The 18,418-nt window shown below is 39.7% G+C and overlaps 1 protein-coding gene across 1 annotated transcript in view; it reads right to left on the bottom strand.

Moving 5' to 3' along the window:
- Positions 1 to 1,056: 1,056 nt before the first annotated feature.
- LOC149277366 (voltage-dependent calcium channel subunit alpha-2/delta-3-like) overlaps positions 1,057 to 18,418 on the bottom strand; it is a 199,320-nt gene continuing 181,958 nt past the window's right edge. Inside the window, exons 32-38 of the mRNA XM_089503037.1 lie at positions 14,595 to 14,670; positions 14,303 to 14,355; positions 12,445 to 12,500; positions 11,742 to 11,853; positions 3,337 to 3,449; positions 1,564 to 1,646; positions 1,057 to 1,149 (exon numbers count right to left, since the gene is read on the bottom strand). Coding sequence (XP_089359163.1) covers positions 1,057 to 1,149; positions 1,564 to 1,646; positions 3,337 to 3,449; positions 11,742 to 11,853; positions 12,445 to 12,500; positions 14,303 to 14,355; positions 14,595 to 14,670 — 586 coding nt within the window. The remainder of the gene's footprint in view (positions 1,150 to 1,563; positions 1,647 to 3,336; positions 3,450 to 11,741; positions 11,854 to 12,444; positions 12,501 to 14,302; positions 14,356 to 14,594; positions 14,671 to 18,418) is intronic.

Genomic DNA, 18,418 nt, shown 5'->3' with positions numbered 1-18,418 from the left:
AGTGTTAAACCTGATGAGTTGCGACTTGATTTCACTTGAAACTTCACGTTTTTCGGTGTTTGCTTTTGGAGTTATTGTGGCCCCCCTTTTGAATGAAAAAGGCTCAGTGCGCAGGAACGGTGTATCTGCCCCGGGGTAAAGCTCAGAGATTGGTTAGTTTTGTCGTTCAACAATATAAACCGGCCAAATTGGGTGAAAAATAGTGAAGATATTTAAAAACAAAGTTAATTACAGAAATAGACATTCTACTCCTCGGATCCATCCAGACAACCCCCTCCTCGATCCTCATCACCATACCTGGGAGCTCTCAAGATTTCACCCTAAGTCTCACGCTTTTTGCCCCAATCTCAGGCTGAAGGGGCAGATTCTCGGGTCACACAGTCTGGGGCTATGACTCCTTCCTACCCCCCCTGCTGGGATCATATATAAGACTCCCTATTGGTGCTTTTGCTCCCGGTATGTTATGGCTGATATCCCTGCTTGAATGCAGGTGACTCAATTAAGTGTATCTTTAAATAGTGACTAGTCAAGGTTTCCATGACGACCGACCAGTATCAGAGCGAATTGGGTAGCACATCTGGTGAGTCGCTACATCGATTCTTCACAATGGGCTACTAAAGGGTTAATATGTCTCAGGGGCCGCTCATTTAGAAAGTTCCCAGCCCGTTGCCGTGACGCCTGTAAGAACGGAGTGAATGAAACGAATTGGCGGCAGCAGAGTTGTGATTTTGATATACTTTATTTATAAAGTACACCATTTTAAAGTATTGGATGGGCTGAAGCAGAGCATGATGATCGCCGGCGCCTGTCGTCCAGGGTATGATGGGAAGTGATTTAGTGAATTGAGAATTCACGTCTGCATGAGCTTCTCAGGGGGACGTAATAGTCTTGTGTTCTTTCAATATATCTTTCAGAGGTTTTTTTTCTCCCCCCAACAGTTTTAAAGTCATGAAATGCTGATGTTTTGACTTAATTTCTGTTCTTCTTTACGGCACCAACAGTCCCGAGTCACAGTTTCTCCGTGTGTCGCATGCCGCGTCTTTGTCTCCGTCAAGGTCACCTTGAGATGTACATCATTAGAAGAGATAGCAGCATCGTTAAGGGCTGAGAACTAAGGCCAAATGCTCCGCCACATTCTCTTGCGTTCTCCTAAAAAAAAACAAAAAACAGACTAAACACAGAATTTCCCGGCAGATCGGCCCCATTCGGCCCCCGTCTTGTCACCCGTTTCTCCTGCTGTAAAGATTCAAACCCTAATCAAGTTGTTGGTCTCGTTTTAGATTCAGGAGCCATACGCCTATCCCATGCATGTTTAATACCCTCACTGTATTACCCTCTACCACCTCTGCCGGGAGGCTGTTCCACTTATCCCCCACCGCTCAAACATATCTATACAGTCTTCACACGACTTGACTGCCTAATATTTTGTTAAAAAGGAGGTAGAAACCCCCTGTAGTTTTCCTTTAACAGCTCTGTCTGCTTGATTACTGTTCCTAATTTTATATAGAATCCTATATATTGTATAAAAGGTTTTTCAAGGCATTAAGATGAAGAAACGGTTACCTCGGGATGAAATCCATGACAGGATTCTGGCCGTCTGCGGATCTTCTGCGATTTTAAACGTTCACATTTGAGGGATTCATTATGTACAGAGGAGTTAAGGCAGAAATCACTGAATACGGATACTTTGTTATCTTACTTCAGAAGTCGATGGATTTGTTTAAATGAGACTCACATTAATAACTCTTCATTTCCTGATCTTATATTAAAGATGTCCGCTTGTGACATCATCAGGGATATAAAGCAATCGATTCTAGCAAATAAAATATCCTAGAAAAGCAGGAAAAAAAATCTAACAAATTAAAAGAATATTGTAAAGGATTCCTTTACCCATCTTACTGCCGATCGACAACCAGGAGAAGACGGCCAAAGATGAAAAGGATACAGAGTTACACAAGTTTTCCAAACTTCAGAGGTTTCTACCTGATTCCATCGTTACAAGAGACCTCTAAAGTCCTTAAATAACTTTGTATCCTTTTCAGTGATTGCCCAATAACTGGTAACATTGGTGCCAACCTCGACGGAAGACTCCAGAGTCACCTTTTCAAACAGATACTCATCAAGAGTCTACATGAAGAATGTCAGCGCCTGTGATGTGATCCAGAGAAATGATACAAAGTACCATGAAAGATGATTGTGTCATAGTCAGGTGTGTGGTTTAACCTTATGAGGGTCACAGCGGAGAAGTAACAAGTTCCAAAGACTTAAATATAGACTACATAGCATCAGGCGAGGTCTTCACCACCGACCAAGCCCAGAGGAAGCTCAAGCACTAACGTCCTCAAACTCCGGAGCATTTATTGCTTATTCCCACCGTAGGAAGATTGAACAAACCCAGAGCAATAATAGCTCCCGATGAATGCTTCCTTCTGTACTTAACCTCTTTTAACCTTGTTGATGATTATGTTGCCAGTCGAAACTGTGGTTTTGTGGTGTTGACACCTGTCGAACCAAATATGTTCACCGACTCAATGAAAATGAACAGCTGTCAGATAAACGTGGCCCCTGCACAGCCTGTTCTTCTGGAAGACCAAAGAAAAAAATGATCTGCCCACCGTCGGCTGATTTCCTTAGATCCAGATAACGACAGATACGTTAGATTTAATCAGCTTCTCATCACGTCAAGGAAGTTGCGAGGAAAATACTCACCGCTCTGTCACTAGCAAGTGTACAATAAACAGGCGGAAAATGATCTCATACGGCCTAAGGCTGAGGTCTAGATCCACGAAGGAGATGTCTCTCCAGAGAGAAGAATGACTGGAGTTCACCAGCTGGGAAAAGCTCCATGTATTAAACGTTTAGAGACCCCCTTCGACGAACCAGAAGACCTCCCCGTGGCAGTGAAAATAATGATACATATTACATTCATTTTGGAACTTGGAATTCAGACTTAATCAAATATAAATTAATTATTAATTAATTAATTTCTGAATGACCCCTACTGAAAAATGGATAAATGTAGCCTTATTGTATCGTTTACTAAGAAGCTCCAAGGTATTCCAACGTGGTGACTTTAAGGAGCCGCTATTTCGAAATAAGACTAAAGGAACTGATTATAGGTTTTAGTTATTATAGAAAAACGCATATCGTGGAATAATTTATTAGCGAGGATATCGGCTGCAACCCGGATCCCAAAATGCTAATTATTATATTTCCGCAGTTTATTAAGCGATGCCCCCCGAAGTGAAGAGCTGTGAGCGTCTTTAAATTCTCGGACGTTGGGTTTGATCTGATTGTAGCTTCTGAGGCTTCTGCTACATTTATAATAAAGGATATACCTAATTTCGATGGGTGCCATAGTAATGGGGGCGACGGAGCTGCAGCTGCATACATTGTCCACCACGACCATGAAGAGGTTGCTACTCGGAATTTGCTGGATCACAAAAGATCTGAAAAAACAAAAAAAAGTCAATCTACAAAAAAGCTGTTTTGCGTATGTTTTTAAAAATAACGTATGTGACGTGTGTGTATTGATTAGGTCAAATTCTAAGAGGGTAGAAAGCCGCCATTTTCATGGAAAAGGTTATGACATCACTAAGCAGATATTCACAGTCTCCACAAAACCTTTTCGGGAATGAGAGTTCCCTCTTGCTTTTGGTTCTGTTAAAAGTATCAGCAGATGTTACCTTCCAGTAAAAACATTTCCGTATTACCATACCATAAGTACATGATACGGTTTAGAATGAACCAATACATGTTTTTAGCTGGTTAATAAACAATACATAATCCGTAGGGAAAAAATAAAATTGGGGTAATTGAGAAAAATACCAAATGTGTTTCAAAAAGCAATAGTTATTTTGTGACATCAAATGACAAAAATCTCCTTAACCTGACTTAATGTGTTACATATTACGAATCACAGAGAATCATGGGAATTGTAGTCCAGTAGGGTTCGGAGACGCAGGCTGGCGACCCCCCCCCCTCACTTGTATAATTAATACATTCAGCCCTGGCAGCTGCAGCTTTAACGCTTTCTCTCTCGCGCTTTTCCGAAGGAAGTTCTATTTTGTTTCAAAATTGACTTCAAGCCAAGTAAAAAAAACATTTAAAAAAAAACGTGCAAATGCTTTCCTCCTAACGAGCGCGGCGGGAAAGCGAACCTCGGCATCTCGTTTAAATTGAGATAACTCCGATATTATCTTTTCAAAGTCAACACTTCATCAGAAACATATTACAAAGCAAAGAAACAGGGACTACGTCCAGTAGCCGGCAAAAAAAAAAAAAAGAAATAAGAAAAGAAAAATGTTCCGAAATTCCTCGCGCGTTCTTTTGGGGCGAAATTAGGGGAAATCTTAATTTAATGTCTTTGAGCGAGTGGAAGATGAAAGATTTTTTAAAATGTTTAAGAATCTTCTTTCTACCTCGAGACGTCTCTAATAAGTCAGCTAGGTGGCTGCGTGTGTTTTTTTCCGCATTTATGGCACAATGAGAGGAACTGTAGTTTATAAATGTACAAAAAGTGTAAATGGTGGAGCAGCCGAGCTGACATCATACGGCTGTAACTTGTGTGGTTTTGCGGATTTCTGTGTGGGTGAAAGGAGGCCGTTTCAAGGAAAGAGAAAAATTCCTTAAAGAGAAAAAAAAAGGTCAATTTTCATAAACTAGTGTACCCCACAGCGTTATAAATAAATCAGTAATTTACAAAAAAAAATCAGCATATTAAGCCAAAATTTGAAATAAACCAGTCCTTCTCTTAGACGTATTTGTTGTGCACGAAAATCTATCTATATCACAGGAGATATAATAATTGAATACATCTTTTGTGTTTTAGGCTTTTTTTTTGTTTATTAATTAGACTTGTCTATAAAACCGATTGAAAAAAAAATTGTAATTAATACCTTTGTAATTGTTACTAAAATAAAAGGATTTTATGAGCATTCAATTATTACTAAAACGTGGCATTTTTTTAAAAGAAATATATATATATATAATACGGACGTGTAAATATTAATTCTGTTCCCCCCCCCCCATAAAATTAAGGGAAAGTAAATTTTTTATATCTTTTTTTAACGCGCTCCTAAAAGCGTCGAAACAGAGCAATATTGCTACAGATTCCAAACACAAGTACGTGACCTTCAATAGCTTAGCTGTTATAGTTTTGGCTTTGTGCAAACATGGTCCCTGGTGCCAAACCATGTGGTGTTTTTCTACTGTAGGCGCATGTCCACGAGGGCCTAGCGGAGACCAACAAATTCATATTATATTAACCTAAGCTTGGATACGCTTGGATACGCCGGAACCCCGAGTCCCCTGAGAAGAAACCAGACTCGACTTCTAAGCTTGGATCACGCCGCAATGTTAGAAGCTTTATAATTATACTTTATTATTTTAATGTCTGTGTTCAACTCAATTGTACATTATTTTTATTATATTTTTTATATTTTTTTTGGGCGCTTTTAGCCAGGACACGCTGCGGCAGGACAATGAGCGCACTACCACCTCTTCCATTCATTTTCCATAAGCGCTAACAAGTTTTAACGCGGCCCTTGTTCATTTTGGTTCAATAATATAATCTGGGAAGGGAACTGGCAAACTTAACCGACCACTCTTCCAAAATCAGTAGAAACTGAAAAAAAAAAACGACCATAATTCCCTGGGTAGATTTTTTTTTTTCTATTCATAATGCATGCGCAGGGAACCGCTGTACACTACTGTTTAAAGTATATGGAACCGCTGGTGAGCCATAATTGCTAAAATTACATAGGGGCGTAAAACTGCACAAATATACAAATTGATAGAAGTGGATGACAGGGTCTGGGATATCCAGGACTCTCTGGGGATTATTGAAAGAGCGGATAAAATCTGCTAGAAATCTAAGCGTGATTCTAACATAGCTGGAGGATCGGGAGCGAACGTAGAAATGGGACAATATCGGGGAACGAGGTCAAGGATTTAGTCTCAGGAGAATCTGGCAGACTTGGTGTGAAGATTGGCAGAAAATGTTCTTTTCATTAACCTACCTAAAATAGGAACATTTTACATCGAATACTGGGGTTAAAAAGTATAAAAGGAGCGTCAATTAAAATAATTGTAAAATGGCGGGCTGGATCAGGGACAGAATGCTTAAAATAATTAGTAATTAGAAGATTGCGGAAATTATTTAAATTCTTTTTTTTTTAAGACTATGGTTTACCGCGGTTTAAGAATCAGAGTCATAGAAATCCTCGGAGGACTTAAAGGCCTTGGAGCAGAGGTGGCAGGGTAGGGATGAGTAACCCTAGAAAATCAATGTCATGACCACCATATTCTCCTAAACCTGTGAGGTTTAACTGTAACCATTGGCGGCTGTGTTGGCTACCATTTGGACGCATGGAATACAAGATGGATGGGACTGGACAAGACTAACCTTATATTGTACCCTCACCAGTCCTGGCTTAGGTCTAGGGCAGCAGGTCCTGGGTTGGCTGTCCCTATCCTGGGAAACGGACTACTGGGCTCCGCTGTATATTCATTCTTCTTCAGTATGTCGGACCCCAGTCCTTAGCCTTTGTGAGGAGGCGCACGAGAATATAATTTCATGACCCAACACTCCGCATACCCAGCAAGAGTAAGAGATCAAGATACCTTCCATGGGGTAGCAGGAAGCAACTGAGGACACAGCGGAGACCCCCAGTATACACCATTGACCCTCTAAGACATTCAAGGCTGGCCAAGGTTGTCATCATGGAAAAAGAAATGTTATTTATTAACGGAGACATCGTAGACATTGAGTTTTATCAGAAAGGCTTCCTCTTATGCTGTTTGTAGGTAAACAAGATGGCTGACCCCGTATTCTTACTTATGGTTGGAGTAATTACTTCACATTAACTCCATTTTTCAAACTTTCATGATGAAAGCAAATCATCAAAACACTGGATGTATTCTAAAGAAAAAAAAAAAGTTTCAGCGCCGGGGTATTTTGTTACAAAATATGAAGAAATATTTGAAAAGATGTCTTTTACATTTTGAATTGCATTCTAGTGTCTTGAATCGGCTACACGGCCAGCCAACGCTGCCAGGTTTAGAATTAACAGGAACGCATTCATTCATGGAGCCGTATTTAACCATCTGTAGAAAAATAATCTCCGCTTGAAAATTTTAATAAGCTAATATGATTTTGGAAACAACGGCGACTTTCTCTTTCTAAGGCACTTCAAAAACTTGGTCAGTGACACCGTCAAAGCGAAAACGTGTCTCCTCTAATACAGTCAGGTTTTTCACCGGCGTTGGCAATTAGGGCTGTTGGAGAACTGGAGTTTTGCCCAAAAAGCAAATTTGGCTCGTTCTGTCAGCTTCGCATGTTTGCTAATGCAAGCTGAGTGCGACACGAAGATCTGCTTCAATTTCAGGTCCAAACTACACAGGCTTACATTAACGAGGGACGGCAGATGAGACTACAAGGGAGGAGTAATGAATGAGACTACAAGGTCCCCTTGTGTTAGACCCACGAAAAACAAGTTTAAATCATCACATTCCTTTAAACGAGTTACTTTTTAAGACTCGCAGAGCATCCAAAATTTAGTTGACCCAGAAGAACTTGTAGAAGAACTAGATGGAAACTCTTTGAGTTCACCATTTTTTTTTCTAAAGCAGTTGCATGGAGGTAAGAGGGCATTAGATGTTGGCAGAAGGATTTGGCAGCTGTTATCTTTGGCCAGACCCAAAATAAGTGAATTTATCAGCGTCGGGGGACACCGATAATTAGTTTGTAGATAGCTCTGGGCAAGAAATAAAGCAAAGCAATGCTGAAGACCTGGTCAGAGTCAAGGAAGCACTTAGGGGAGCCCTAAGACACAACAGGAAGTTAACAAAACAAAATGGCTTCCTCTGGTCTGTTGAAGAAATCTGCCCCCGTTCCTGGTCCAGCGAACACACGCTAGTCTTTTCTTTTTATATAATGAGAGATATGTTTATGTGAATATTTCAATATTCTCCATCATGTTCCAAAAAACATATTTTATTTGCCGTTTTCTTTTACATTAGACCTCCCCTTCCTTCTCATTCTTCACGTTTGATGAGATGAAGGAGATCAGCTGTTCCATAAATGTTTCCTCCACCCGTGGAGCCGACAACTCAAGACAAGAAGACGCATCGGCTACCGACAAGCCGTGATCTATTGGAGCTGAAGATTTTTCGGAATGCAGTATTGATGAATAACATTTGGAGCTGAAGCCTTACAGAAATACCTCGGCTGGGCTTTTTACTTCAGTCTCGCGGAGAGAGAAGATATTTATTGTTGCTGTGTGAATAGAAGTTGTATTTTGTGCTTCTCTTCACATATAGTAATAGTAGCAGATCGATAAGATCATTTTCCCTCTTTTTCTTTGCCTTTGAGGACGGTGGGGTTCTTTTCAGAATAGGGGGGGGTTCTTTTCATAATCATTTATCACTTTGCGCTAATAAGGAGAGAGTCGGACTCTTCCTCAGACTTCGGAGAGATAACGAAGACTTTAAGTCAACAGGGAAGAGGAGAATAGGGGACATGGAAGGATTTGTGGCTATCCTAACCTAATAGAGCCCTATGGCACCTACCTTCTCCGTAAACCAAGTCACCCCACCCCACGTCGTCACTGATAAAGGATACGATGTTATTAATTATTTAAGCCAACTTTATGGAGACGTCATTTCACACACCAAGCATTTTTTGAGCCGGAAGCCTAAGTTGTTTCCTGTCCAAGTTGCCAGCCTTAATTATTTAAATGCCATTTGTCTAGAGAGCTAATTCCCATCGCAGACGAATAATGAAACTTATATTACACGACAAAAAGAAAATATTACCGAGACCGGCCAGCCCTTTAAATGTAATGAGGTTTTTATGTTAATTGATCTCATTTTACGTTCTGTCAATGTAATGAGACTGTACAGCATGTCTGATTGTACCATGCAGCTTGGCCAAAAGTCTGCCGGATCACGGACCGCATTCAGTGATAAATGTATGCATTCCGGACACCGGCTCTTTTACATTCCATTCAATGTGTGTTTTATTGCGGCCAATTAGAAAGCAGCTGTCTTATGAAAACCCCTAAAACCTGCAAAAATATAATATTTCAGCCAAACCAATCACATAAAATTTTTTGAAAAATCAGGAGTCTACGAGTAGTGAAGCCCGGATCATAGCTCCTTTGGTGACAGTCTTTCCAACTTTTTAAGGCAGTAACACATCCTAACGACTCCTTATCATACTGCCTGATGGAAACAATAGAATGGCTCGGTCTTAGCCAGGCACTCTGACTAATGAAAGTCTATGGAGGAATGGACTTCATTAGCATCGCCATAAAGCATCAGCTCAGTGTGGTGTTTGAGCCGGGAAAGCCACCCAAAATATCACATGACTGACAGCAAAGGCGGCTCCAGGTCTGCAGATAAAGGGAGTTTATTGGAACAAAATGAGATAAAACCAGACATTACTGTATACAGCGCTGGGGGTTATATTACTGTATACAGTGCTGGGGGTTATATTACTGTATACAGTGCTGGGGGGTTATATTACTGTATACAGCGCTGGGGGTTATATTACTGTATACAGTGCTGGGGGTTATATTACTGTATACAGCGCTGGGGGGGATTATATTACTGTATACAGCGCTGGGGGTTATATTACTGTATACAGCACTGGGGGTTATATTACTGTATACAGTGCTGGGGGTTATATTACTGTATACAGCGCTGGGGGTTATATTACTGTATACAGTGCTGGGGGTTATATTACTGTATACAGCGCTGGGGGGGATTATATTACTGTATACAGCGCTGGGGGTTATATTACTGTATACAGCACTGGGGGTTATATTACTGTATACAGCGCTGGGGGTTATATTACTGTATACAGCGCTGGGGGTTATTACTGTATACAGCGCTGGGGATTATATTACTGTATACAGCGCTGGGGGTTATATTACTGTATACAGCGCTGGGGGTTATTACTGTATACAGCGCTGGGGTTATATTACTGTATACAGCGCTGGGGGGGTTATATTACTGTATACAGTGCTGGGGGTTATTACTGTATACAGCGCTGGGGGTTATATTACTGTATACAGCGCTGGGGGTTATATTACTGTATACAGCGCTGGGGGTTATTACTGTATACAGCGCTGGGGGTTATATTACTGTATACAGGGCTGGGGGTTATATTACTGTATACAGCGCTGGGGGGGTTATATTACTGTATACAGGGCTGGGGGTTATCACTGTATACAGGGCTGGGGGTTATTACTGTATACAGCACTTTTTTTCCATGGGTCTTTTCACAATAAAAGCGTTTTTTTCTACATTTTTTACGTCTTGATGTATTTGGGTTGAAAGCTCATTATTTATTAATAGGACCAGTCGATAATTCTTCATTAGCCACGGCCTGTGGACTGCCCAACATTCTGAAATTTGTATTTGAATTTGTCTGCAGGTTTTTGTGCTGATTAATGCTTCAACTTCTCCCTGGCACCTAAAGGGTTAAATATGGATGCGATTGCGAAGAAATGGCTTTGTTCATCTTACGGTAATTAAACACATTAAACGGTGCTCCGTGGAGCTCGGTGGATCGGAGCGGAATGTGTCGGCTCGCCCGGAGGAGGCGCGAGGTTTTGTGGTTGCCTAAAATAGAGACGCATCGGGGCTTGGAATCTAGAATCTCGCGTTTGGTCAAAGGTAGAAAACGTCTCTATCGCAAAGAACAAGCGGCTCCGTTTATTTCAGGACCTTTCATGGATGCGGGGTCTGAAATGAAACGCGTTTCTGTTTATCTGAAAGACAATACGGCGATTGTTAAAGGCCGTCCCGAGAGTTTGGGCGATCATTGTGTTCCCATTAGAGGTTTATCGGGGGGGGGGGGGGGGCGGTGGTATAGTTTATGGCTTCCTGCTGGAATATTTGCAAATAATGGACGCCTTGAAGCCAGTTTGGTTGCGCTCTGAAAGACACAAATGTTTTCTTTACAAATAAAAAAAGATCTTAGTCCCCCTTAAATGCTATAATTTGCACTTGACTCCGTTTCCAACGACTCGCAGACCAAATGCTGAGTGGTTACTTTGGAAAGAGATTCTGTGACCTAAAATTACCCTAAAAAGCCAAGGTTTTAAATCTGTTCTGTTTATTCTGAATCAGGGATATATTTCCAGGCCTCGAAGAGATTCTCAATCAGAAATCATTATTATTATTATTATTATTATTATTATTATTATTTGTTTTTATTATTATTGTTATATATATATATATAGCGCCATCATATTCCGCAGCTTTGGCTTTAAGTGTAAAAAGGCGTTGGCCTTAAATGTAAAAATCCAATGTTTATTAGACTATTTTTTGCACTTGCTGTATAGAACGCTTCCTGTGCATCATGTGATGCAACAGGAAGTGATGAGTGATGCGTTAATGCTTCTTCATGTCTGATGCAAAATATTCATATAGTACACATCCAGCGCTTATTCACTAAACAGTGAGTTACATTAAAGCATGGTATCTTATTCAACTATAATTCATAGATCATATGTTTCAGCTCATTTGTAACAAATTCCATGGATTCCATGTTAGTTCAGGCGTCGGATCTTAACTCACAACTTCGATATTCTTATTGCTGCCTAAACTATATCTTCATTCTAACCTGTTCAGAAATTAACTAGTTATGTGCCATATAATTTTTACAGGAGTTTACCAGACCCTTCCATGCCTTAACCCCTCATACTATACGGTCTACGGCAGATGCTTACTTGGTACAATCATCACAAGCTATGGTGCCTGTGGTCTCTTTTATTGTGCGCTCGGATACAAACGCTGGATACTCTGTATCACACGGCTCCAGGGTCTGTTTCAGTCTTTGTGCTGCAAGAGAACAGAGAGAAGATCCCTCTAAGACTTTCTAAATAATAATCTACAAATGTGATGTTTTAGTGAACAGAAACTGTAATAGTTAAATATGTATTTTCTGGGTTTCGCCCCCAGGTGACCACTTTAGGGTACTGCAGCTTCATTTGCGTGATCCAAACATTAAAGCAATACTTAAAAACAAGTGCTTTAGCAGAAATCTAGGGTGCTGAGGGTCTTGGGATGCCAACATAACAGTCACTCATCAAATATCTTTATTCAATTTATTGCGCAAATCTGTTTCTCCCTGGGTGATATAATAGCATTTTTGTAGATTTATAGAATTATATTCTGAAGCATTAAATGACATAATTTTTAAGAAATATCTCCATTCACCATAATTTTAAAAAATATTCTACATCCACAGCGCCGATGCTGTTACAAAGTATCAAGGAGGCAGAGTTACTTTGGCCTTTTCTAAAATACGTTGGAATAAAACATTTAATTATTGGAAAATGACCAAATTATAATTATTACAAATAAACGGTACATAAACTGTAATAAGTCATTTAGTTTAGTATCCAATTAAATTGTAGGGAAATCTCTTACCTTTTACAGAATGCCCTGAATTCCACCAACTGCATAGATTAAATTCTACAAGAAATCTGAAAAAAAAATGTTTAGAATGACTCCCCCAATTCATCCAACATTGATGAAAATTCACACAGGCACGCTCGGCACCAAAAATACACAACGTAGATTTTATGGTTTTTAGGTTAATTCTAAATATGATAAACAAGCTCAATGTGGATCTAACCGAAACGGTGGCAATGCAGGCATTCTGCAAAAGTAATGCTCTATCTGCGTTGGCCGCGTAATTTGGTAGAAGCCGAGAATTTGGTGGGACCGGCATCATATAACGGAGAGAAAAATATTTACCAAGAGACCACAGTTCTCTAGAATATAATTTTGCCTGTTTTTCTAAAATGATTATTATTAGTTATTATTAGCACAGCTCACAATGGATTGATAAGGATGCATGGGCGCTGGTCTACTTAATATGGTGTAGGGCCAAAGGTCTAAGGTCTCCCTGTGCCAGTTGCTGTGTTGTGTACTTGTTTTTCATTAGTTTGACAAGAACTCAGATGGATAGATTGTTTCTGGCCAAGACACAAGACCTCGTATCAAATAGTCTCCACGAACAGTCTGGGTTCCCAACGTCTTCTTATATCAGCCGTTCACATATGATTAGCCTTCGCTACCCGAACACTGAAGGCTTATACATGTTTTGAGTAGATAAAGAATTGGGGAAAATATTAAATAAGACATTCTATAGAAATTCAATCTCTGAACTTGGCTTTGGTGTTCCTATAATTTGTAAGAGCTGATAGAAAAATGATATGCAGTGGGAATAGATTATATTTAAGAACCATGAAACCCAGTTTGTATGGCAGCGCGGAACGGGGTCAGATTATTGCAAGATGTTTGGAAGACGTAGACTTCCCATCCAATGGTCAAAGGCATTGCCGATTTCACGTACATTCTAAAGCTAAAGCAACCTATTTTGGGGACGTAAATATACTATTCCAATGCTATTAAAACACAGAAAATTAGCAACATTTTCAGAGCTCTCTTTTCCATAAAACGAATATCTGAATCTTATTATTTCTCAAAAAAATATAATATGAATAAGATACCCAAATATCTAATGTTCAACAAAGAGTTAATGCATGATTTGCGTGTTTGATCAACACCTGAGCAGTAGACATGGTTCTGGTTTAAAATTACCCATTTTAAGGAACACAAAATCACATAGTAAAGAAATGACTCACAGAGATGATAGAAGCCCACCCAGGCTGACAAAAACTGGCATTCATTACCCATCAGACAAACAACCTCAATAAATATATATTGCTTTCAATATTATCTCTAGGCAGGTCAAGACTCCAAGACTTAAAGAGCCATTCCAGCTTTAATGTCTCCCTCGTAAGACATCCTATTGTCAGATCTCCTGCATTATAGGGCTGTGAAAATTTCCTCATATCCAAAAAACAGCCAGAAATCGGGTTTTTCTACCATGTAGTTTCTGCCTCTGTAACCACGCTTGTAATGACTGAAATGTATTCCATGTGAGCGCTTGTGATGTCCACGTCCGCTTTTATGTCTTTGTTCCCGACAGAGTTATCATGGAAGACTAACCAGATACTAGACGTTTGCACATGGACCAAAAATTGATTCAGACACAATTTTTGTCCATTTCTTGGTCCATTGGAAGCAGAGATGGGGAAGCTCTTGTCAGAGAAAGTAGGGAGAAAGAAAAGAAAAAATACAGCAAAGAAAACATTCTAAGGGTTCTCCATCATTTCCTTTGGGGCTCCCTCTTCCTTTTCAGACATTCGTATGAATTAACCCCATTTACTAATAATCAGTGGGATCCGAAAAGACATGATATTTAGGTTATACTTACAAGATCAGCTCTGTCATTATCCATTTCACTGCAGCGAAAAATGCGTTATATGGCTGAAAATCAAAGAGAAATGCTTTATACTCCTTTAATAAATATTAAGAATTTAAAGCTCAGTAATATTTTGTATATGTGAACAATATTTAGGACCCATCAATCAACCAAATTCATAATCAAACAAAAAACTTTTCAAAAAATCATGTGAATAATGAGCTACTCGAGATACACAACATAAAAAACAAGGCTACGCAGTTGGTGATCTTTTAGCCACGGATTGTCCACTAATTATACTCACATCCAATAAACTATGGGCACTGTCGCTGCTCTCTTTATTAGTCCGACACATGGCTTGGTAATCATACAGCGTAATCCTAACAGAGGAAACAAAATCCAATTTTACAGCAGAAATAAATACAAAAATAAAAGCAGAGAATATATTTGTTACACCCAAATCCAACCAAATAGTGATATAAATAAATAAATATATATATATAAATACTGAAATAAAAATTCTATTTAATACATGAAATTGTTAACCAGAGCAGCAGTCAGCTAATGAATGAGCCTTCAATGAAGGATTTGTGAATGAGTTCATCTGGGAATGGATTTGAATGAAAGTAAGCGAGTTCTTAAGACGTCACTAATTGTCTGAAAATTGTTGATATGCTATTTAATTTCTCTAAAAATCTTAAAATGAGTCAACAGATTTGGTGAGTGGGACACTGGCCAAATGTTCGCAGCTGATGTAGAACGGACATCGAGTCGGAGAGTAACCCAACACCCAGTCCCTTAATTGTGTCTTTACTGGGACAACTTGATCCCAACTTGTTTTTTGTGCATAAAAATAAACGGAAGGGAAGTAACAGAGCCGAGCAGTTGTCTCCTTCTCAGATTATTGCTACTATGTGCTCCATGTGACTTGGATTCCAGTAGTTCAGAGGTTAAATCCATCCAGCCCTGTTGGATATTTTGATACAAGGAGCCAGAAGAGAAATGCGTGAGATTCTTGCATCCCGCATTACGCTCTTATTGCGATACATTGTATCCACCATTTCTGCATTTTCTGGAAACACAAATTCGATTGTTGTGCAGAAACATTATTGCTACAAAATAAAACACATTTACATTCCATTCCATTTATAGATCGCCAACGGGTTCTGTTCCTCTGTTACAAAAGGGGGAGTGAAAACTAACATTAAAAATATATAAAATGGACAATAATTAACGTGCGTTAAGACAGGAGGAGAAGGGAGCCCTGCTCTCCTAATATAATCTAACATTTCATTCTTAAAGCTTTTGTTATGTGATGACGTCACCTCTTCCAACTCTAAAAATCTACCATAATCATTTTAAACCTGAATTTAAAAAAAAAATATAAAAAAAAAAAAAAAGCTTAAATATAAGTTAGATAATTAACATTTTAGATAATACTTATCCCTTCTATTGATAGATGTCCTAGTCACTACTTTGTCTTCTGTCAATAGACTTTGTATTTAGGAAATAAATAAATCCAGTATATGTCACTTTAACAGAGAAAACTGAAATCGCTGCAATAGCATCAAAAAACTATAATTTTGTTATATTTTAATGATGGTTCTGCGGCAACCTGGCTCATTTCCTGTTGATTATAGCCGATGAACGTTATAATTGATGGTTTTTCTTTCAGAACTAAATATAAAACCATTAATGGAGTTTCAGCCCAGTCTGGGCAATGGCGGCGCACCCAGAGTGCCGCTTTGCGTTGTAATCATCGCCGCTGGCCTTTTAGTGGTTAATGATATGTTTGGGGGGGGAGTAAAACGCTTGCTTTCTTCAGACACGCAAAACCATAACCAAGAAACTTTTCATTATATATATATTTATAAATGATGACCTTATTATGACTGTAGGGTAAAAGATTAACCCTTCCCACCTCCTCCCAAAATGATAGGAAACAGGGGTCCAGTATAAGCATCATCAGTTTATAGGAGGGGGCAGCCTTCCCACGTCCCCCCCATTATATAGCTTAGACAAAAAGTAAAGCAACGTTAACCAAGTTTTATTGAGGATTTTTAGCTATTGTAAGCAAATTGGCATCCAGAGGCATTAGGATGTTTAGCAGCAAAAAGCTGATTTTTTAGAAATCCTCTCCAATCCTCGTTCTGATTTGTTGCCGACTCGAGATAATCTTCCATCTACCCCAAATATTATTGATTTCTCTTGCGGTATTAACCTTTGCCCGGGCTGCTGGAAAGTTAAGCCTCTCTTTGTATATAGAAGCACTTCGGTGGATGCCCCCCGGGATTTCCTTGCTTCAGTCTCACAGCCCGACCTCTTGTTCCACCGAAATCTCCCTCTTTGCGAAGTTATGGAATAATTATCTTTGAGTGGCTGAGTCTCGGTTTATGTTCTGAGATGTTTACAATGTTTACATATAAAGCCAAGATCGCTTTCGTTCATTAAAGCCATAATACTCCGCGTTAAGAAGCGCCACGTCAGTTTTACCCTAAAAGGGGTAAAAAAAATAGCATATTTCGCTGTCACCCAGCTGTGAAAACACCAAAAAGTTTATCACAGAAATCTTTAGGGTTCCTTCGAACATAACGGAATTCTGTGCAACATTTTTTCGCTTTTATAAATAGAATTCAGGATATTAATATATATTAGATATTTTTAGAGATTTGGGGGGGACAATGTTTTTCGTGCTCATCATATCACAAACGATGTTTCCAGAGCAGGATGTGGCCGGTGCCGAGGAAAATGTCTTCCCCCTGAAAATATTCCCACATCATTAGCTTGTTGTCTATAGATTTGTATCACGAGCCGGACTTTCTGGCAGACAAATTACTTTTTTCACATTAATTCCTCATTTACAATTATTTACACTGAAATCTACTCCCTATAGCTCCTTTCTACAATCCCCCCCAGTTCTCTCTTACACCTTTTAACCCATTCCAGCCCCTGATTCCAGTGCATTCTTCAACCCCACGACCATTTTTATGGCGCATAAAAAGTATCTTTTCCTCCTTGTCGCTTTTAACCCCTTCAGGACAAAGCCCGTGCATGTACGTGCTCACAATGCATTGTCATTAATGGCTTTAAGTACAACCCATTGTCCCTTGTGGGTTTTTAGAAAATTGAGCCCCCCAACCAAACTTTTATCGAACATCATTGGCCTCTCATAATCAATCAAAAGTAAGAGGGATGGATACTCATGTTTCATAGCATCAGGCACTCAAAGAGTTAATGTTTTTAAGCTAAGACGTGAAAGCGTTCATTGTGAGCGTCACATATGATATACATGAGTATCACGGCTGTGTCATGCTTGTCACTTTAAAATGCTTTTAAATCGGCATATTTGGGGATTACAGATTTTTTTTTTTACGATTTAAAGCCCCCGGGCAAATTCGGCATTTTTCTCCGTTCGCCGAGCCGGGTCTGATTGAAAGCTCTGACAAATTGCTGAGTAAGAAAGCGTGCCCCCGAGGAAAATACCTCGAGACGCAGATCAATGGCGAGGAAGACGTCTCCGCGCTGGCCGGGCCGCGTTCCTGCGCAGGAATGTTTACATTGAGCGCCGTGTAAAGACCTCAACGCCGCTTGACGGGGAGAATAAAGGAAATTTGAGTAATTAACCGACTACAAAGCCTTCCCCTCCCTTTGATGTGCGCTGACTTTTCAGCCGAGGATTGATCGGTGAATTGATTTAACGCAAAAATAAAAACTGCATGTTAATCCTCGCCTTGATGGATCCTCCAACCGCACTTTGTGGCAATAAAGTAAAAAAATGTATATCCCGGCTGCTGATTAAATAATATTACATAGAGATATTTACGTTTGCGCACAGTATGTACCCTTCCTTTTTTCTCTCCGTTTGATTTTTTGGTATTTTTTATTACATTGGATATTAAATCCCAGAGCAGACAGTCATTTGAAGACTCTTGAGTAACGCAGAGGTTTCTGCAGTCATAAAAGAGACTAATGTGTCAAACGAGGTCGTGCGTCTCAATCCATATCCACTCCTGCGAGGCATTTATTCCCTACGGCCTTCAAGGTGACTTTTTGTCCAGTAAAACATCTTTGATCTCCCCAACCGGCCCATTTCCACTAGACTTGGGAGCCGGCGAAGCCTTCGTGTTC

This window comes from Sceloporus occidentalis, unplaced genomic scaffold, assembly GCF_023333645.1.
Source record: "Sceloporus occidentalis isolate IW3139 unplaced genomic scaffold, rSceOcc1.0.p SCAF_216, whole genome shotgun sequence".
NCBI lineage: Eukaryota > Metazoa > Chordata > Lepidosauria > Squamata > Phrynosomatidae > Sceloporus > Sceloporus occidentalis.
Note: the sequence above shows the minus strand (reverse complement) of the source record. Positions and strands in the feature narration are given on the sequence as shown.